At 40.0% G+C, this 22,117-nt stretch overlaps 1 protein-coding gene across 2 annotated transcripts in view; it reads left to right on the top strand.

Moving 5' to 3' along the window:
- LOC108095540 overlaps window positions 1–21,680 on the top strand; it is a 56,614-nt gene extending 34,934 nt beyond the window's left edge. Inside the window, exons 3-8 of one of the 2 annotated variants that reach the window (XM_017196669.2) lie at window positions 641–838; window positions 948–1,068; window positions 3,880–4,027; window positions 9,068–9,471; window positions 10,305–10,541; window positions 17,621–21,680. In XM_017196669.2, coding sequence (XP_017052158.2) covers window positions 641–838; window positions 948–1,068; window positions 3,880–4,027; window positions 9,068–9,471; window positions 10,305–10,541; window positions 17,621–18,676 — 2,164 coding nt within the window. In that variant the 3' untranslated portion in view covers window positions 18,677–21,680. Of the gene's footprint in view, window positions 1–640; window positions 839–947; window positions 1,069–3,879; window positions 4,028–7,540; window positions 8,044–9,067; window positions 9,472–10,304; window positions 10,542–17,620 lie in introns of those variants that run through there. The other variant, XM_043207552.1, reaches the window with a different exon arrangement.
- Window positions 21,681–22,117: the final 437 nt, after the last annotated feature.

A 22,117-nucleotide genomic window follows, 5' to 3' on the forward strand; every position in this document is an offset into this window, starting at 1 on the left:
GGTAATATAAGTAGTATGTATAACACATCTTAAACAAATCATTCTCACTTAATTCAGTCTTACACTTCATTTAGCAAATTAGAAACTGCAAATCTCATCCTAAAATCCATTTCCTCATTCCTCATTCACCTTTTTTGTTTATTTATTATGGTTTTCTAAATTTAAAACAAAATTAAAACTTTAGATTAACCGTCATGAAATCTAAACAATTGGCCATGAATTTTTGTATTTACAAAGTAATACATTTGAACATTCAAAGCTCAAAAAAGAAAAGATGTTTCGTCCTTTAATTCATTAAAGTAATATATAGTAAACAACATTCAACTGGATTATTTTTCTTGCACTTTTCTGCTTAATATATTGCATTTTAAGAGCTTAATACTGGTGGCATGTTGCAACAAAAACAATTGGTTTTAAGTAATTCCAAAAAATAGTTTAATGATTGCGAAACAAGAATTTATGAAAATGTCCGCTTTTCTTGCCTAGATAAATTCAACTTAATTGTATTTTACACCTAAAATCGAACAGATTTAGTAGACTGAAGTTCGAATGTGTTACTTGGTGCTACTCGACCAGCTTCTCGGCTGAAGATCCCTACAAAACGTGACTCTAATCCCGCTCTTTTCCCGACTTCAACCAGAACCACTCAACGGGATGAATTTGGAACGCAGCGCGTTTACAAGAAGACTTCGCCGAATTGTGTGCTAACTCTTTACTTGCCAACTCGAGAGATCACGCTAACCGGGAATAATCCGTCCGTTCTGCGCGGAATTGTCTACGTGGACCCAAAGGCCATTCAGGGATATCGCGTATACGCCCAGTTGACCCTGACATTCCGGTGAGTTTTTTTCAGTTTGCCATTGAAGTGGTTATTCCCCTGGACTGTAAGTGAAATTTTCCACTGCTCTTGCTTACTGAATGTGTCCTTATTTTCGTACCAATTTCAGTTATGGCCGCGAAGATGAGGAGGTGATGGGTCTGCGTTTCTGCAACGAGGCCATCATGTCGCTGCATCAGATTTGGCCACGTTTGGAGGAGCCAACTCCAGAGTCGCTCAGTCCGTTGCAGGTAATCATGGAAATTGAAATTATGCATGCTGCTGCGAGTTTCCCTTCGAGTTCTTTCCCCTGTTTCCCCCCCCCTGCTGCGAGTTTCCCTTCGAGTTCTTTCCCCTGTTTCCCCCCCTTTTTTTCATTCAGTTTTTGTGGTGACATCTGCTGGCAAATCCAGTTGCCTTTCACTTGCCTTTTCCCTTGACCATCTAGCTGTCCAACTTGCGGCATTAACAATTGACGATGTTGCAGCAGAGAGAGAGAGATTCCCACCCAATCCCACCCACTCCACTCCTTTTCAGCATCCCCAATTCCCCATCGATTCGAAGGGGGGAGAAGGCTATCTGCACCATAAATAATTGGACAATTTGCTGGGGCTTGCAACGCCATCATTTGGCACCTCGATTTTCCTTTCGCGTCGCTCGTTTTGCGGCAAGCGGATGGAATTTCAGCAGGAGTTGCGGTTTCTGCAGTTTCAGCCAGCTTCTGCCAGCTTCTGGCCAACTTGCAAACCCCTTGCAAACCTGCAAGCCAAAATTTTAATTCAGATCATTTCTGCCGCGAAAGCAGAAACGAGAGTGCGGGCTTTCGTAGTGCAAGAGGTATTGTTTATCCCAAGGGGCCAACTCAATTTACAACTAAATTAACTACTACACACTCTGCTACCCAATTTATCATTAGTTAAACTAAGTGAGTTTTCGGAGCTGGAATCTCCAACCACAAAGGTGAATTCCGTCCGCTAATGATTGAAAACCAAGAGTGTGCAATTAATCATCGAATTTGTAGCTATTGTTTGGGGGGATTTGCTGGATTTAATTCAGTGGGACGGACATGAAATATAACTCAGTGCGGGATTTTATCCTGTGAATGCTTAACAAACTGACTGATGCCTTTGCAACTTGGACAGACGACCCACTTCAGAGCTGCAGATCAATCCCCCGAGCCACTCGAAAGTGGAGGTCCCTTCTTGGATTTTTATGAGCAGCACGTTGAGCTCGTCCTTTCGTCCTTTCGTCCGTTTTGAGTCCTGACATCTCACGTGCGTCCTTGGATACATGTGCACATATATCCTGGGCATAATGTACATACATATATATCACATGATGGCTGCCCGTTGTTTCTGGAAAACCTACCACTCCCCCTTTCCCCTTTTCCTCCCCCCTTTTCCCCTCTCTATTTCCCCCGTTCGCCTTCCGGCGGTTCGATGCACTTAAACCAATTGAAAATCAATTTCATTTAACTAAAAGCCAAACAAATGTTTGCCGTTGCCTCTTCAAATTCTTTTGCATTGTTTCAGTTTCTTTTGCTGCTTTCTTTCTTTTATTTTTTGGGTTTTTGTTTCTATTTTTGATTTCGATTTTGACCAGGGATAAAGGACTACGGCTGACCGAAAACTTTCGAATTCAACTTTACGCATTTTTATTAAATTTCGCCATTCCACTTGCGAGCAAAATTTCGGCCAGGTTCTGGCCAAAAACCCCTTCATAATTTACTCGCAGGCAACCGTTTTTGTTTAGGACCCTCAGATACACACACACACACACATTTGGACCTACACACACACACACAGGGGCACACGCATAATTAAATAAATTTGATTTTAATAACTTGCCAAACGACAAGAGCCGGCAAAGATAAAGAAAAGCTGGCCAAAAATAGGTCTCAGCAAACAGATCAGACGACAAGAGAAGGGTCTTTTACGAAGGGAATAGTACACTCAGAGAAAATAAAGAAAATTTAATTTGAGAAGTTAATTTGTAGGAAGCATAATTAGTTGGATAATAATTTATTTGTGGGATTTATGGAGCTTACTTTACTTGGTTTTTTTTGGCAATGAACTTGAAATATAATCGAATTAAAAATAAATATTCAAATTACTGCAATTTAAAATTATTTATATATATTTAAAATAAATCCGAAAAATTAGATTGATTATTAAATTTAAATAAAGAACGAGTTTCTCTTTTTTGAAAGGCATTACCTTCTGCAACACAAAGCTAAAGCCACTTTCCTTAAATGCCCACTTTGATCCCGACAAATAAACGACATTAAAATGTTTGTGGCTTGGAGCTCCCAGCCAGGATCCCGGACAACGGAAGTCCGAAGGACATGGCCATCGTTGTCCTGGGAAACCTGAAAACACACGCGCTAACGATTATAAATACGAGTGAATACTTTTGGGTGAACCGTAAATGTGTGCAATTTTTTTTTTGGTTATGAATGCATTTTCAAACGAGAGAAACTTTTGATTTACTCTAATAAAAGTTGGAATATTTCCATAGTGCTTTAAATGAAAAATGTTGTTCAGTTGCCAACAGGTTTTTCATTTTGGAAATCAGGAAATTTTCTGGCTGAAAAACTTGTACTTTGAAATATGTTGCAGTGGATTTATTTACTGTACTTTCAGGCGGTAAAATTTATTAAATTTATTTATAAGCCGCCCTCAAAAGATGGTCCACTCCACACACACACACACACACATACATACACACACAGATACATAATTATAGATGTGCATAATGAAATGCAAATGAAATGCTGGCCGAAAAACAGAAGGGAAAATCGCAGGCAGGGATTTCATTGCGGTTCTTCTCGTGCGCTCCATGAACGAAATAATAAACTAACAAAATAACGAAAATAATAATAAACAAATAAACATATTTGATTCCTGGCCTTTGCCAAAGTAACCGGAGCAATTATGCGGAATTCGGCATCGGGTTTCCACTTCAAACGAAATGCTAATCCCCCAGTTTTTCTCCATTTCCATTTACCATTTCTCCATTTCTTCATTTATCGGTTTCTATTTCCCGTTTCTTTTTCGTTTTAGGAGGCATTGATGAAGCGCCTGGGCGACGGAGCCCACCCCTTCACCCTCTCGCTCTCCTCCTACGCTCCTCCAAGTGTCCAACTCGTTCCTGCGAAGCGCTACTACGGAGCTCCGATCGGAACCAGCTACGATGTCCGCTGCTTCATCGGTGAGTGTTGGCAATCCTTGGGATCCATTTCAAGGGGGATAGATAATATACAGGGGTATTCTAGTGACTAAAAACTGGGTACCTATTCAAGAGAATAAAAATGGGAGTAGGTTTTGAGGTGCACCCACACAGAAATGGTTTGCTAAATAAAAGGATAAAAATAAGAAATAATAGAAAATATAACTAGAAAGTAGGACACTAATATTAATATGAATTCTGAATGCCAAGTTAATAATAATCAATTTATGACTACATAGAATTCATAAAACACATATCTATTAAACAGGTTAATAAGCGCGTTTGCTTAGTAATTTTGAAAAACAACCAGACTGTTGCTTTTAATTTTTATGAAGTATTTGTTTATATTTGGTAGCTTAAATTCTCATTAGCATTTAGTAGGATTTTGAGGCACAAACAAATTTACGGAAGCTAGACGCTCAACTATATTATTCAAATTTAAAATCAATAAATGTAAATAGCAAGGAAAAGCCTGGAATTAAATTAAATCAGGCTTCACAAAGTTAGTAGATTGCCAAGGCAGTACTTAATTAGATTGGATTAAAGCGACTTTGACTTGCTTTAATTGTTTCACTAACAAAGTGGTTCAGGTAAACTAAAAAGAGAAAGCTGACTTTCTCCACGAGCTTTAAGGGCAGCTATAAAGACAATTCCACAAGGGGAATTGTCTGGAGCAGAATGAATGGGGAGTGGGTCACAGACAGACATCGGGTTTTCACCTGGAGCCCACTCACCCACATCGCTGGCATCCCCACAAAACGAAAGCAGAAACACTTGCAAAAACATTTACAGAAACAGTCAGTGAAACAGAAATACACCTCCAATCATCGCCTGAAATCACCTTCAAATGGAAACCCATTCATGCGCCATCAAAGATCGAGACATCGTCGCCAAGTTCGAGTGTAACAGGCAACTCGATTTCCACGGCTCAATTATATGTGTATAAATATCCATCTATCCGCCGGCAGCCACGCCCCCTTTCAATTTTCGCCTATCGAATCAATCGCTGACGTCAGCACATTGGGGGATTTCTGATTGATTTTCGAAAGGTTCTTTTTTTTTTTTTTGTTTTCGGTTTCGTTTTGTTTTTCAAGAGGGTGTTCGTGAGAGTGGACAGCCAAAGTTAATAAAAAATTGAAAGGAAAGTCACCTAAGGCAAGCCAGCATTTGTATGCTCTTTAAATTTAAATAAAGTTAATTATTTTTACCTAAATTATATACAATTAATTTTAAGGAACGTTTTCGTTGGATTCTTAAAACTTCGATTTTTAAATAAATAATAAAATAATTTAAAACTTATATTTATTTTTGAAATACCTATTTTGCAATCCACAAAGTTGTGGAACTGTAAAATTGATAAATGTTATTACAAATGAATCTGATCGATAGGATTTCACATTCATCATTTGCCCACGTACGTGTATAATAAAATATTTAAATCAAAAAAAGGTTTGTTAAACGCACTTAAAGCCTTAAAAAAAGATTACTATTTCCCCTGCAAGAGTATAATACAATCAATATTAAATGCTTTCACGGGGCGAAGCCTTCGGCTCGAAATCAGACTTAGATCCAGATTGAGATTCTGTTGATATTATTTCAGTCGCTCCGTGGCGCCTTGGGCGTATCGAAATATGTCCGTGAATCTATCTATATATATATATATATTTTTTTTTGTTTTTGGTTGGGCAGGAAAATACGAAATGCCGCAGTGTTTTTTTGCTTCATGCAATATCCTGTCAAATGAAACTTCGTGTGCGAGTTGGTCAGCGCCGCCAGCCAAGTAGGAGCTTTCTCCTGATCCCCAATCCCCTGTCTCTCGTCCTCTTCCTCCTCTCTACCCCCTTCTTAATACCCCCTCCCTCCATACAACCACCACCTCTGTTCCCACGCACAATTGTCGGATTCAGGATGCAAAGCTACCGTGCGGTTGCCCCAAGCAACGCACACAGGACATCCTTGGGGGAGGTCCTGCTGCTGACGCCTCTGTGCCTCCATAATTACACACTATCAGCCGTGGGTACAGTGTCCCCCCCCCGCCCTCCAATCCCCCTCCCCTTTTCCCCTTGCCCCTCAGGAAGAAAGTCCTTTCGAGCAGAAGGAACTTACCATAAGAACTGGGGAAAATTTATGGGAGAGCAGAAGTAAGCGCCTTGAAACAGATTGTTTTCGCAGCAAAAAGAGCAGCTCGCTGGCATTGTGTTGACCAACATTGAGGAGTAGTTACTGTAGTTAATGTTCGCCACTGATTGCTAATCAATTGTAGTGCCACAAGGCATTTTCGATTATTACAACTTGTTTCTTTGTTAGCAATTTATTTACAAGCCGCACAAGACAAAATCATTTTTAAGTGCCGTTTAACTATCTGTAGCTTTAATTTAATATTTATTTCTTTGTTAAGGAGATTAACTTACAATACAAGGCAATTCATAATAATTTAGTTCACCCGCATATCGCTGTTGGAAAATCTGTGCAAATTCGTGGACATTTTCACAAATTTTCATTACCACAAAAGCTGTTTGTCCAATTATTTCAATTTACGTGCCAGCTTAAACTGAAAATGATTGCAGGCCAGATAACAAATTACACACAGCCCAGCAAAATGAGCAGGCACTAATCTTCGTTAATTAAGGCTGTTTTACCCGGGGGCTCTAAATTTCTCACAGCCATTTCAGTTGCTATGCGTTATTAAATTGTTAACAGCATAAATTTAAATGGATAACGGTCACATGGCTTTTTATAAACCGGATACGGTTAGTTTAGAATTTAAAACCAATTGGTGCGCTGAAAACTGACTAAAATCCACTAATTCTAAGTCCATTACGTTTCTAATTTTATTCAGATTTTGAACGAACGAACATTAGTTAATTAAGTATTTTTTGTCTGATTTTTTTGTAATGCAACCCCTTTCAATATTTCCAAAAAAAAAATATGGATTTGTTTAAAAAAAAAAAAAACGAAGAATCCAGAAAGTATTATCTTTATTTATTAAATGTTTTTTGTTGAAAATAATAGATAAAAGTGTGTTTTTCTAACAGAATACAAATGATGTCTTTTATTTCTTATATTGGGTAATATTAGCGTTGCCAAATTAGTCACATCACATACGTACATCGAAACAAAAACACTTGTTTAGGAAAATGGGCTGATAGTAAGGAAATCTTATCGAACTTTAACTAATTTTAAATGTAAGGCGAGAAAAGCAGAACGGAAATGTGCATTTTGTAGATAACCAGCGCACTGAACTTGCGGGCGGATGCAGACCACACAAAAACGTGCATACATACATACATGCCTACATACATACATACATACATAATGTATAAGTTAAGCCCCAGTCATGATCGCACGCCCCTCATCACCCCGTATCGTTCGTATCGCCCCCTATCCAATCCCATAGAGCTCCTGAGCGAGGAGGAGCCCGCATGAGCCGAGGCCCCGGCGAGGGCGCCCAATCCGCTGGCCAAATGGGTGTCCCAGTTCTGCTGTCGCGTTTGCTGTGCGTGCATGTGCTCAGGTCACGACCCAGGTATATAGCGGCCATATCTCTCTGATCTGTTCTGTGCGATCTTGGAATTTGGAACGTGGAGTTTGGAATGTGCAGTGCAGTGCGCGAATGCGTGGAATGTGTATCGAATCGGATCGAAAGGAATCCAATCGAATCGAAATCAAAATCGAAATCAATTATTTATCGATACAATTATCGAATCGTTTTCGGCCACGCCATCGGTGTCGTTATCCTGTTGCTGCTCGTGATCGTTATCGTTATCGTTATCGTGCTCCTTTCCATTTCCATTTCCGTTTCCGTTTCTGTTAACTGTTTTCCTAGCGTTGCAGTCCGTTTCCTTTTGCAGTTTCTTGATGTTGTGGCTTGCTCTATCTCTCTTTCTATCTATTTTATTATAATTCCTCTCTGTTTTGTGTACGTCCCCCTGTCAGTGTGGGAAAGTCCCTAAATGTGGATCTTTCATAACGCTTCGGAGTGGTATTCATCCCTCTAGGTAAATAAAAAAAAAACCCTTATTTTTACTTCAATAAAAGTTTGAATTTGAATTTTGGTTTGAATATATAGCCATTTTTCCATAGATCCATTATCTGTTAATATATTTGCTTTTCGCTTTAAAAAAAAAAAAATAATTTTTTTCTTACCCAGAGTATAAATATTATATACGCCCAGATTATGCCCGCTAAAATATCTTATAGATTAAACAGTTCCATCAACAAAATATTAGAAAATTTTAAAGACCCAAAAACAAATCCAGTTCTATTTAAAATTGAACTTTGTAGACTAATTTCTTACTTTTACCTGGATACTACGAAAATTGTGTAAGTCAAATCTGATCAAAAACAAACGAACTAGTCACATTTCCATATTTCTAAAAGCCCAACAAAATTGTAGATAATAGATAGTGGATTTTAGAAGTAATTCGAGTACCACTTCTTTATGAATTTTAAGTGGCTTGGAGCTATGGAAACTGTACTGCAGATCCTTCCCAAACACTACTCCCTGTCTTGTCGTCTCTATCCTTCGATCCTTTTCGTTGTCGTGCTCGAACCTCTATTGCTCATATGGTAGAACCCCCAGATCCATTTACCCTGCATCTAAAACAACCCAATTTTCCATCACCAACCTCACTTTCATTCCATGTATCTTTTTCGCCCCTTTTTTGTGTACAACTCCATCTTCATTTGTTTCATGTTCGATGTGTTTGCAATCCGTTCAAGTGGCCGCCTGCCTGCCTGAGGTTAAAAAAAAATCAAATAAAAATATAAATATCAAATAAATCGAAACTCATGATCACTTGCCATTCGGACGATTGACGGACCTTGGACCGCAGTAAAAATTAAGAACAAGCCACAAAATTAAAGGATATTTTGCACAGAATATTTCCTTGCACCAATTGAGAAACTAGCAAGCGGCGGCAACGGCAGCGGCAAACTTAACTCCTTTTTGACCAACTTAATTGCTAACTGGAACTATCTTTTTTACTCTCTGTTTTCCTGATCTTAAACAATCCCGTGCAGCTGACAAAACCGATGAGAAGTTCCATCGACGCGCCTCCGTGAAAATGGGAGTTCGTGTGATTTATCGCACTGATGTCTTCAATCATCAATTGGGAGCGGAGCAATTTGCCGCCTTCGCGGGTCGTCATCACCAGTGCACCCACTCGCCGCCGGCCAGTGCCACGCCCCCTTCTTGTGGGGAGGCGGGGGAGCAGTCGGCATCCGCCCACGCACACACACACTCACACTCACAGCCGGCCAGCGGATCGAAGCACAAGTCGAAATCGGAGCGCGGCGACTCCTTCCCGAAGCTCCGACTTTCGCCAAAGTCCTTCAGGTTCAGCGGAAGATTCGGTCGCAGCAAGTCCGAGATCGAGAAGTGTCCCAACGATCCGTTCCACAACTACAGCAAGTCCTTCCAGGAGGTGAGTTTGGGTTTCATTTGACACAGATTTAAATTACTTTAGCTAAAATGATTTTTAAGTCGGGGGTTTTATTAATAATAGACTGAGCAGCCAATAAATGGAAATTATCGATGAAATTATTCAGTTTGAAAATGTACTTTAATGAAAGGGAAAATTGTGTAAGTAATCATTTTATTTAAAGAACATCATTCACGACACTTTTAAAAATAACAAGTTGTTTTGATAAAAGGCTACAAAGTGAAAAGCATATTTAAGGACAAGCTTAAACCTATTTTTTATTTTCCTGCCTGTGACCTGTGCTGTTTGGCTAAAATGTGAGTTTATGAAAAAGAAACAGGATTTTTCCCTCAAGGCCAAAAAAGCAAAAATTCATATTTTATGACAAGTTATATGTATAATATTAAATAACTTACTTCTGGCCTTTCCTAAGTTAACTTCAGGCACATAAAATATTTTTTATAAAACAGTATAAGGTGGCTTTAGTTTTTGCGGCAGTAAATGCAAAAACAATGAGATTTTGCAAAAAAGGTAAGTCCAGGCACACAAAACATTTTGTTAAAATAGTATTAGGTCTCTATTTGAGAGTTCATTAAATATAAACGAGACTTCTTACACAAGACCAAAAAGAAAAAATTAAAGAATTAATTTAGGACCAGTTGTACCTTTAATATTTCGTTTCTTAGAAGAGTAAAAGGTTGCTCAAAATTTCTGCAAGAATCCCCAAAATAAGTTATTAAATTTCTTAGTATGTTCGAGCGTAGCTCCAGTGGGGTTATGCCTTCTTATTGGACCTTAGTTTTCAGACCTTGCTGACTTCGTTTGCCTCATTTCAGCACTGCGACAGCATGTTGCCGCCGCACACAGGAGCCGGGGTCACCGGCGGCATTGGGAGCGTGAGCGTGGGTCCTTGCGGCGGTCCGCAGGGGTCGGTGGACAAGCCGTTCCTGCTCCACGACGGACGGGTGAGTCTGAAGGCCAGCTTGGACAAGGGATGGTACACCCACGGCGAGGACGTCAATGTGACCGTGAACATTCGCAACGACAGCCGCAAGACGGTCCGCAAAGTGCGGGTGAGTACTGTACAGTGTGTACCCTTTTAAGCACTTTCGAGAACCGATTCCGTTGTCAATTCAATGGAGCCATCCCCATTTTTTTTTTTGCTAAGCACTTGGTTACGCAGACGAGCATTTAGCATTTAGCATTCAGCATTCAGCGTTCAGCATTTAACATGGCATAACGTATACGCAACGTGGTGCCGTCGGGCGGAAAATGCCGGAAAACTGTTGCTTTTCGGTCTGGTTCGGAAAAATACATGCACGTTTCGGTTGGGGAATGTGGAAAAGGAAAAACCAAGGGTGCCGGAGGTTCATCATCTTTGGCATTCCCAAGTGTAGATTGGTTTAGGAAAATATCTGCGGGAGAACAGAAATCTTTTGCAAATTCAAGTGGAATTGAATTGATCCAATAACATTTAATTCATGCAGGAACTTCAGTTGATTTAATAATTTAGTTTACCTTCTACTTGGGATCGCTTTTGTTTTTAGTTTAGTGAACCAAAAAGGCTTTTTAAATTGCAGTTGGATAATTCCATGACTTGGAAACAGGTTAAGCAATTAGGATAAAAGCAACTAAATTTATTTCATCCAAAGAACTCTGCCATAGAATCTTGAATGCTGAACAGAATTCTAGCAACAGTAAAGGAATTAAATTACTCCTAACAAAATGTAGATCAATTTCCGAATATTTTGAACATGCAAATAGATAGCTTACTCCATTTTAATTGGCAAAGTCAAGTTAGCCTATGAATTAATTAGCAAACAAAAGGAGAATTAAGTGATGAGATCGCTTAATAAGTGAATAATTGGCTTTTGTTTGGAGAACATAGAACCGCTTTTGTGCCAATAACGTTGACACGGAGTTCACTACAAGTCAATTGCAAAGAAGACAATGCTTAAATATATTTATGGTCGACATTGGTCCAAGGATATCGTGTAAGACACCCACACTGACTCACTTAATCTGCATTGGCACTCAATCTATTCGAACTATAGGGGTTGGGTTGGAAAAATGGCACTCGATTTAAATACCCATTAGTTGAGGGCTTATATCCTACTTCGGTCAAAATAGTTTTTGCTATAGAAGCATAAAGTCTATGCCTGGAAGAATAAAACAATTTTAGCGATTTTATACAGATTTTAGCAAAAAGAAATTAAATAAATGGAAAAATAACTTTACAAATAAATAGAAATTTGAATTCATTTTAATCCTGGTTAAAATTTTAGCAACATAAAGAATTGAAAGATTGCTTAAAAGCTAATTATGGAGTATCTAACATATTTGAATGCGTTTTATAGGGTATCTTAAATTCTAGTTGCTGTTGCAAAAAGTGCCCGCGTGATTGGTGTTCGGAGGGCTGGCGAGTTATGTCGGTTAATCAAACGCCCTCGAAGGACAGGGACTCGAGTTGAGCGGATTGTAAAGTATATAATTCCCACCCGCCAATGCACTTGAGCCATGGGCTTCGATGACGATTGATTTACAGAGTTGATAGGAAGGCGAAGGGTGCCTTCCAAATGGCATTGTCCTCAGTTCAGTGGAATGGCATTTCTCCCCCACTCATTCATTCTAATGAACTATACCAATTACCAAAGATAATATTCGAATTACAAGATGCCGATTCAATCAGATTCAATTAATGCCCGGAAGACAAAAGATGGCTTTAGTGATGGGTTTATGCGAGTGTGGCGTGTGTGGGATGCAAATCCCTGGCTTCTCCACTTATCTCTGGCAACGCTTGTTAATCGCTGAGGGGAGAAAGTGGGTGGCAAAAAGTGGGTGGTGGATGGCGAAAGGTGGCTTGAAACTGACTGCAAACACACCTGCTGTCGGCTCGAATGAACAGAGTGACGGGATGACAGACGGCGGGGCGGCGACAAATCGAAAAGGATCCTTTGGGTCCGGAAAAGCCAGTTGATTCCTTGAGCACGCCCACTCACGCACTCATCCACACACTCACAAACACACACACACACACCCATACATATATGCAAATTGCGCTTAGCCGAATGAAATTGTCAGGCGAAGGAGCTTTTCCCCCTTTTTCCCACATTGCAAGTCCCCTTTTCCACGTAAAAGTGGGCGGGAGTGAAAAAGGACCTGAAAGGCTGGCAAAAGGCGCAGTTAAAGTGAAAATTGTGTTTATACATTTTATAGGCTTTAGTCCTGCTTTTTCCCCTTCCTCTCCCCCACCCCCTCCCCCTTCCCCATCAACTTTCCACACTTTCAGGTTTCCACAGCCTGAGTTTTTATTGTGCCCCAAAGGCCTTTCTATGTGTGCCGTGTTACACCTTCTTCTGCTGCTTCTTCTTCCTCATCTGCGGCTGCTTCTTCTTCTTCTTCCCTTTGGAGGGGGATCCCCCTTTGCTTTTTGCCCAGCTCCTTTGGCATTCAAAGAGAGGCACGCCCTCGAAACTCGGCCTGTATTTAACGGGCTACGGAGCGCACAAAAGTGCGCTACAGTTTCGCATTGTGTCGGGTTATGCCTTATGCCTAATCCTTGCCCAGCCCCTCCCCCCTCCACCCTCCACCCTCCACCCCCCCATCCATCCATCCATCCTTTTTCTGCTCCACTAGACCCTTTTGTGTGGACAAACGAGGATATGCATCGCAGTGCTGACTCAGTAAGATGGAGTTTCCATTTAAGTGTGGGGAAAATAACTCTTGGGTATAGATTAAATATATTCAACATAAGAATATTATTCTACTAGATACTTAAGATTCTGATTTTTAAATTAGATTCATTCAACTGATAGATTTTCCTAATTTTCAAAGATCAAGTGGTCAAACATTGAGCTACTAGCTAATTAAATTAATTAAATGAAAATACAGCATTTCATTTCTAATTATCCCTTCGTTACCGAAAACCATATGAGCAAATAATTGTATTTTATGAAACTCATAGTTCTCTACATGATTTGTTTGCAAAGTCTCGAGAACTCAATTGAATTGAATCCATTTGCACAGTCCACTGTTCTGTGTCGAATTTTAGTCAAATATTTCATTGTGCAATGGGTTTGCGATTGCGAGGAGTGCCAGGACTCGAATCGAAAGGACTAACGACTAAGCCGAACTGGGACTTTCTGGCCGAGTGGCTCCAAATTGACTGGCAGTAGGGGGAGGAAGAAGCGATGAAGGGGTGAAGGGGGAAAAGGAATCAGGTGGCCCAGTGGAGCATTGAATCGACATTTAATTACGTACCGGATATTACGCATACGAGATGTGAACACAGCCAAAGGATTCCTCACGTTCCGCAGACTTTGAATCCGAATCCAAACAGAAGAACCCAAGCAAATGGAACTTGTACGAGTACGAAGGCACATGGAAAATGCATTATGCATAATGCAAACACAACTCAATCCTGGGGAAAACCAACGGAGACAAACGGTTCGCATTGGAAAATGTTTTATGGTGCCGCCTGTCAAATGTTATTGTTTATTTTTATTGTGCCCCCATTATTTTCAGAGCGCATTGTTCATTGATGAACAGACGTTGGCCAAGAAACAGACGTTACCAATACAGTCAGCGGCAGAAAGAAGTTATGACACACACACACACACACAGTAGCACACATACACACATACATGGAATCGAGTTGTCCGTAAATAACGATCCATAAACAGTAGATTGAAGGAGACTTTAAAGCCAGACTGGCGACAAGGATAACTAAGTGCATGAGCTTTTCCAAGGATTAAAATAATACTCCATCCATATGCTATTCAACCTGTGATTATTTGCAATAGCTGCAATGAAAACATAGTTATCCTATTTAGTTACGATATTAGTTATCCTATTTAGTCACAAAATGTTCGAGAAAAAGAAGTCAATTTGCAAACTTCTGACTGAATTTATAATACCCTCTGCAAGGGTATAAAAACAACAAAGATGATCCCCTAATTTAAAGTATTGTTAACGAGATGTTAAGCTCACCGAGTAATTTTAGGTAAAAGCCAGAAAAGAAGGTCAGGGCATTCAAAACGAAGCCAATCAAAGAGTCAACTGAAGCATATTACCATTTGGGATAATCGGCTGAACCGTAAAAAGAGCGGGCATTTGATTGATTGACTGCTGCCTTTGGACATCCATTACATCCAAAGGGACATGATTCAAATTAAAAGTGAATGAAATCAGTCAACAAAAAACTTGTTGTTATTTAATTGATATTTTAATCATTTCACATGAAATTAAAATACAAAATTCTGAAGACCTTGATCTACTATATAATATAAACAAATAAGGGATGAAGAATTAAATCCAAATGATATCTGCAGGATATACAAATGCTTTTATCAAGTAAAAAATACTCGTATGTGGTGAACCATTACCCAAAATTATTTATTTGTGAAGTACAAATCCTAGCATTTGCCAACAAAATCCCACATCAGGCTCACATCTGCTCTGCATAATTTAAAGAGGCTGCGGCACTTCCTGGTTTTGCCAAGAATTGATTTTAAAGCAGTGGGTAATACTCTCAACTGGTTGTGTTCGTTTTTTGTGAAAAGGGAAGTCCTCGTGTGTCCTTGCTGCCCATTTTGGACCCCAGAGTCCTTGTCCATTTGTGACAAGTTTCAGCCATCTTTTATGCAATCGCATAATTCGATTTGATTTGATGGTCTTTCCCGAGCACCTCGATTTCCCCTCCCCCTTCTCCCTACCCTCCATCCCCCCTCCCCTGCGTCTGCACATTTTCCCCCCAAAGAAGTCTAAATGTTTCATACCCAGAGCCCAGATTTCTTGTGGGCAACTTCTGGGTCCTCCTGCTCATTTATTTTATTTTCATCGTGCACTTTGCGCCTTATTAAATATGTACACTTCTCTTTCTCCCTGTGTGTGTGTATATACATATATATATATATGTGTGTGTTTTTATGTGTGTGTTAGTAACTATGCGATTCTGAATGCCGAGATTGCTTTGTACTTTTTTAGCCAGCCGGCAAATGTCAAAAGTTACCTTGGGTGGTCCTTGGGTAACTTGGACATCTGTTCCTCAATTTCCATCGGCGTGGAATGGAATCGTTCGCCGTGGATGGAGCAACAAGTCCGCAGGCGAAGGATGAGGGGTCGGGGTGGTTGTGGGGGGTCAAAGGTCCTTTGGCCCCCAGCCAATTGAAAGTCCCGCCGGCACAGAAGTCGACACAAAAAGGCAGGAAAAAAGGAGTCTCAGATGATGATGATGATCAAGGAGTCGCGCGGAGTGGCGATGCCCATTTAAATGCTATATGGAATTGAAAACCGTGAATCGAATTGAATGAGTCGATGGCTGATTTTGATTGCTCATTTCTCCTTCATTTTGCCAAGGGGAGGGGCTCAATAATTTTGGGGAAATGAATGAGTTTCGTGAACTCCTCAATACTTAAAATCAAAGTAGGCTCCATTAAATGGTTCTCAGACGAAACGAATCGAAATGGCATAACCAATTAGTATTCATTGGGTTTTTTATTGATAAAAAATTTGGGGGGTAAGGGGAAATTAAAATACTTTACGAAAATTGGCGAAACCTTATTATGCAACGACGTTTTGTAGGGGGAGAATTTAATGAAGAGAGTTCCTCAAGTTTTTTGTAAGGGAATTATGATTTTATAAGACTCTTAGTTGAAATGTGGCAAGGAGAGTTTCCATTGCAGAACGTCATTACATATTAACTTATTTTTCAAAAGATTTTTTCAATGCCTCAAGTTGAGAATTCGTAATAAACAATGTTTTAAAACGCAAGAATAAAGTAGGGTAAGTATTTATTTATAATCAATCAAGATTTTCGGCGCGCTTCTTAATTATTAATTCAAACTCCTCTTTGATAACACAAATCATTCTTAAACCAATTTCTTATCATTTCTAATTTGTTAAGTAAACTTATACCTAAAATATATCTGTTGAAATTAATCAATCCGGGCAATTATATACTACTTTGTCTTGAATGAAACCACTGGCTTCTGATCGCAGGCGAGAGCCACTAAATAAAAGAATAAACGAAGGCTAAATTGCACATAAAAAGCAGCAAATGGCAAATGTTCGCCATCTAAAGTCGCCGCTGATGAGCTGCCAATATAAGTGGGGAAAAAACCAGGCCTGAGTTTAATTTATTATTTTTGCTACTTCCCCTCGTGTTTTTTGGCTTTTCCTGCATGGCTATTGTAGCACGGCCACTTGAATGGGCGGTAATTGAGTGCATTATCTTAGATTGGGTGGGATATTGGCCAAGGAGACATTTCGGCCGCAGCCGTAAAATAATGTTCGACATCGTTTGAGCCTGTCCAAAAGCAAACAGGACCCGAGAGGCCAAGTGATGGAATTCGGGACTGGAAATGCTTTCTATGGCCAAAACAGACACCATATTTTCCACAAATCGATATTATTCCGGCAATGGCTTTCTGATGACTTACCGAAAGTAATCTTATTATCTTAGTTGGTTCGACTAAATTCTATTTGTCATATATGCTCATTGGGGTACATCATTTGTCAATCAGTCTCGACTTAAATGCAGACATCTTAAAAACAAAAATCTAATTATAATTGTAAGCTAATATAATCTCAAACATCTTCAGGTATTCAGATATGATATTTAAATTTTATTTATCCATGGCGTAATATTTTTATTATTTTTTTAAAGGTTCAGCTGAAATTTTAAAAAACCTTTTGGTTTAATTAAAACCAATTAGATTTGTAACTTTGGTTTGCTTACATATAACAAACAACGAATTAAATAGTCTGCAAAAGGTTTCTAAAATATTTGTTACAAAAATGAAAAAATATATATTTAATACCCAGAATGCCACAAAGTCTTAATAAATAGGAAATAACTTTTCTTGAAGTATATGAATGTTAATTTCCTTTGATTGGATATTGCTGTTCTCAATTTTCCCAGTGGATTAGATGGGTTGTGTGGATCTGTCGCTTGATTGCCACGCCACCAAAATGGTCCTCTCCAATTACACACACAGTTCTCTGTTCTTAGAAATCCCACACTACGGGTTTCCTTTGAATATGGCTCCTCTATATATTATATATATATTTTTATTCCGATTTGTGTTTTCTTCTGCTTTCTGCTTTCCTATTTCCCCCTTTTTTACCCAATTTGTTTGCTGTTTTCCCGCAGGTCTGCGCCATCCAACACGTCGACGTCTGCATGTTCAACAATGGGAAGTTCAAGAACGTGGTCGCCGATTCGGACACCTTGATTCCAGCGGTAGATCGCACGGTGGCCGCCGGAGCCACTCTGAACACCACGGTGGCTCTGCGACCGCAGCGCGGACCCACCAAGAACTGGATCGCCTTGGAGGACACCTTGCAGAGGAGCACCGAACCGGATGAGATCACGGGTGCCATTGCCGCCTCGGCCATTCGCTCGCCGCACTTCGTGATGCAGAATGCCCAGCTTCTGGGTGGTGGTCATCCACTGGCCAGTCCGGCTCCAATCACCCCGCATCCGCATCTCTGGCAGCCGGGAGGTCAAGGTCAAGGTCAGGGTCAAGGTCAGTGCCAAGGTCACCAGTGCAATGGAAACGGCGAGGAGCGCAATGTGTTCGCCATTTATGTTTCCTATTACGTCAAAGTGAAGCTCACACTGAGCGGAATGGGTGGTGAGTTGTCCCTGAAGCTGCCCTTTGTCCTCGTTCACGTGGATGAAACCCAGCGTCCGGGCTTCGCCTCCGCTACTTTGGGTGAACTGCGTCTCGAAATGGAGCGACTGGCTCTGCAGGATGCTCCAGTGGGCCGAAGGAATGGCCGCCGGCAGGAGTCCACTGCCACCGAACTGGGAGATGGACCCACCACCAGTGCTGCTGCAGCAGCAGCAGCCGCAGCCGCAGCAGCAGCCGGAACCCAAAACGCTGGCGGGGATCTGGACATGATTGAGAGCCTGGACGATGAGTTCAACATTAGGGTGCCGGTGCCATCGGCGGTGGCGAAGAGTGGATCCCAAAAGAGGCGACTTCTCCGGAGTGAGACCCTAGCCAGGGACTTGGAGGAGCAGGAGGAGCGGGCGGCGCTGCCCGAGGAGGAGGAGCACATCGTTCAGATTCACCTGGAGCACGTCTCGCCCGACAGGGAGGATCTGCAGCAGGGGGAAAGGGAAAGGGAGGGGGAGCAGGGGCAGCTGGGCCACGCCCCCGGCGCCGAGACAGGGGCGGTTCCCAAATCATCGAATGTGTGATTCTGATTGTGGTCCCAGATGTTCGCCAGACGCAGGAGAAAGCATTAGTCGGCGCAATCCCCTCTGGATTAACTGAATGGATGGACTACTCCATCAATCGAATTTTATTATACATTAATTAGTTATCAATAATCATGAATTCATTTTCAATGCACACCAGCATGATTCAATATGCTTTCATTTTATTTTAAACAAATACAGACGGTTTTCATTAAAATGTTTACTATTTTAGAAAAAAGAAGAAAGGCTCTTGGTTATGATAAATAAACCAATAGTAATGGTTGGTAAAAACATCTGTTAATTTTTTTGTTTTTTAATGAGAAACAGGATAGTATGCTATTTAATTTGTTTAAAATAATCATCTGCCAAAAATAGTAACGTCCCATAAACAAAGGTTTTCAAATAAATATTTACTGTCCACAGAACAGAATAGGTTTTGATTTTCCATAAAGACAAGGTTTTCTTTAGATAATTTGCTTAAAAAAAAACAAATTTTTAAAGCGATTATTGTTTAGTAAACATACATTTGCTAACCAAGTATGTTTATTAACAATAAAATGTATGTTATTAGATTTAAAAGTTTCTACATTTTGTTATAATCTTCAGGATTTAAAATTATAATATAAAAAGGAAAAATCTAGATGTATTTTATAAGATTCAAAAACACTTGGAAAACAGTGTCTAAATTTAATTTAAAACCTATAGACTTAAATAATGTTATGCAATTCCTGCCTATTTTTATGTGTTGCTAAATTGAATGATTTGAAATAGTTGGGTGAACAGTTGAGATGCTAATTAAATGTAAGTCCGAATAATGGGTAACGAAAAATGTTGTGATTGGAATCAGTATTATTATTTCTAAATTTCCGCATCATGGTCTGTCCACTTTTAATTCCTTGTTTTTTGCCAAAAACTAGAAGTAACAGCCCTCGTAGTCATAGACCTACTGTAAAATTAGGCATAAACCATTCAGTTTCGGTTTCAAAAGTCAAAGGTAGGCAGTTAGGAGATAGAGAGATAGAAGTTAGAAGTTAGAGGAACCCCTGGATGAGTGGGTATTTGGAGAGAGCTTACAGTATTTAGCTGAGATGAAGGTTTCCGCGATTGGACAGCAAATAAAGGCAAACTGAGTACTTAGATGATGGCATTCCATAGGAATTAGACAATGAATCGAGGTGAAATTTTTGCAGATCAAATAAAATCGAACGAATGAAAGCGATAAGGGAGCGATAAAGCATGAGACAGGCATAAACTTAATTCGTAATATTAAGACCTATGATTTGATATTAGCCATGCAATGCGTTGAAATTGAGGATTTTTGGGGGATTGGCAGGGAAGTATAGCTGAAATCGGTATCGACACTGTTGAATCCACGTGGCTAGTGTGTCTACCAAAGAGCAAACCAACCCGAACAGTCACATATATTAACATATATTAGCTTAGATCCTAAGTGGGTGTGGCTCGAGTTGAATCGATTCAAATGCTCCGCATTAATTAACGACTAAGCAACAATGCCAATTGGAAAGCCCATTTTAATCGCACAGATATCACCACTAGGGTTACTCGACAGTGTATTACCTAAATAATCGCATATTAACCCAATATTAAGTGTTTGATGTGTATTTACAAAATCAATCAGAAACTATTACAGAGGCCAAAGAAGGCATACACACTTAACCAATTTTTGTGTGCGAAAATCTCGACGCGGTTTCAAACTGAAGAGAATGTATGTACAAAAAAAATAAATAAAATAAAGCATACAACCTACAACTAACCAAATCAACCGAACAGCCACACGAAATAAAATCAAAAAAGAGAAAAATAACAAACACATATCTGTGAATTTTCTGGCTTTTGTTGCCAACGTCAATGGTTTTTTTTGTCGCAATGGGTTATTGTGTAGTGAGTCAACTCAATGGTCAAATTAGGTAATTTAAGCAGAACGAAAGCGCAGAAATAGTTCGCGTGAAGAAAGGTAGGAGCTGTCGTCCTTAAACAGATGGCAAGCATAATTTTTGGAGGAGAATATTTATTGGCAAAGTTCCGAACAGTAATTAGTAATTAGTAATCCCTTCGAGGGATCGACACTATACTATAGTTTTTTAAAGCGTATTGAGCCGAATCCTTAGAGATAAGCCAGGAGTTTTGGATGAAACGGATAAATATCCTATTTAGGAGTACGCAGTTTTTGAGACGCGCAACATAACCACCAAGAAAATAAACCTAAGATGTCGCAGATTTTAAATGTTAGCTGTACGAATGAATACCCATATGAATATGAACACTATAATGAACGTGAATACTGAATACTGAATACCGATTACCGGATACCGAATACCAATATTAATTTATCTCTGTGTATAAGTGTCTAGAGTTAATGTGCAACATTGAACACACTGAATAATGATGAATTTATGAATGTAACACAACTTAGGTTATCTAACCTTTGGCTATTTGGCTTTTGGCTATTTGTGTGCAGATCGATATGCTGATCGATCAACATATTCGAATATACAACCATGGATATATAATATATATATACCATATATATTTATGTGCGTGTTGCTTTGGCGAGCCAAGCTAATACTTAATTTAGAGAACGCTTCACTACCGCATAGGCGAATGAAAAATAAACTTAAATGTGATGCATTTCTATGAATACACTAAACAATACATAACCCTATATACAATCATATATGTATACACTTTATTGATGGCTATTTAGACGTAAGACCCGCATTATCTCCTTGTTTTACCAACCGGACATTATTCCCAGCCCAGATTTGAAAAAAAAAGAAGAAAACATTTCTTTATGTTCCTCCGAAAATCTTCTCCTTTCCGTTCTACTTTGTTGTTCTTTCCGCCTCCAGAAATCCGGATAGCAGAGCCAATTGATTGATGATGAATCCTGGCCAGCAGTCAGTGGGTTGGTTCCGTGGGGGCTGGACTCTGGGGTCGAACTGAACCCCCCAGTAGAGCAACCCAAAATTTAATCCCGAAAATATAATGAAATAAATGCTTAACATCAAATATCACCAAAATCTCGCTTGTTCTCGCTTCATTCTCAGCAGGGCTGTGGTGTTCTTTTTGGGGGCAGGATAATGGCAGAGGGCAGAGCTCCCAGCAGGAGCTCCGAATCATTTGGCCTTTGGCTGACCGTCATTGGAGCCTGGACCAACCAAGCAACCATTAAGCGAACTAGCCGGCTAACACGGCTTGGCGTTCTCCCAACCAGCATGAAGCATCAAGCTGCCCAAAAGTCCTTTCGCCCATTCTGCCACCCAATTTCCCGCCACCCCTCCCCTTTTGGCCAGATTTCCTTGGCTTCTGACCCTGTTAACTAACATGGTCTGTAGAACAATTCTGGAGCCTCAGGAAGCTTTTCGGAGTAAATGGCCAGCAAAAGCTGGTTCCTTACTCAGAAGCTTCTTGGAGCTTTGG

This window comes from Drosophila ficusphila, unplaced genomic scaffold (assembly GCF_018152265.1).
Source record: "Drosophila ficusphila isolate 14025-0441.05 unplaced genomic scaffold, ASM1815226v1 contig_198, whole genome shotgun sequence".
Classification (NCBI taxonomy): domain Eukaryota; kingdom Metazoa; phylum Arthropoda; class Insecta; order Diptera; family Drosophilidae; genus Drosophila; species Drosophila ficusphila.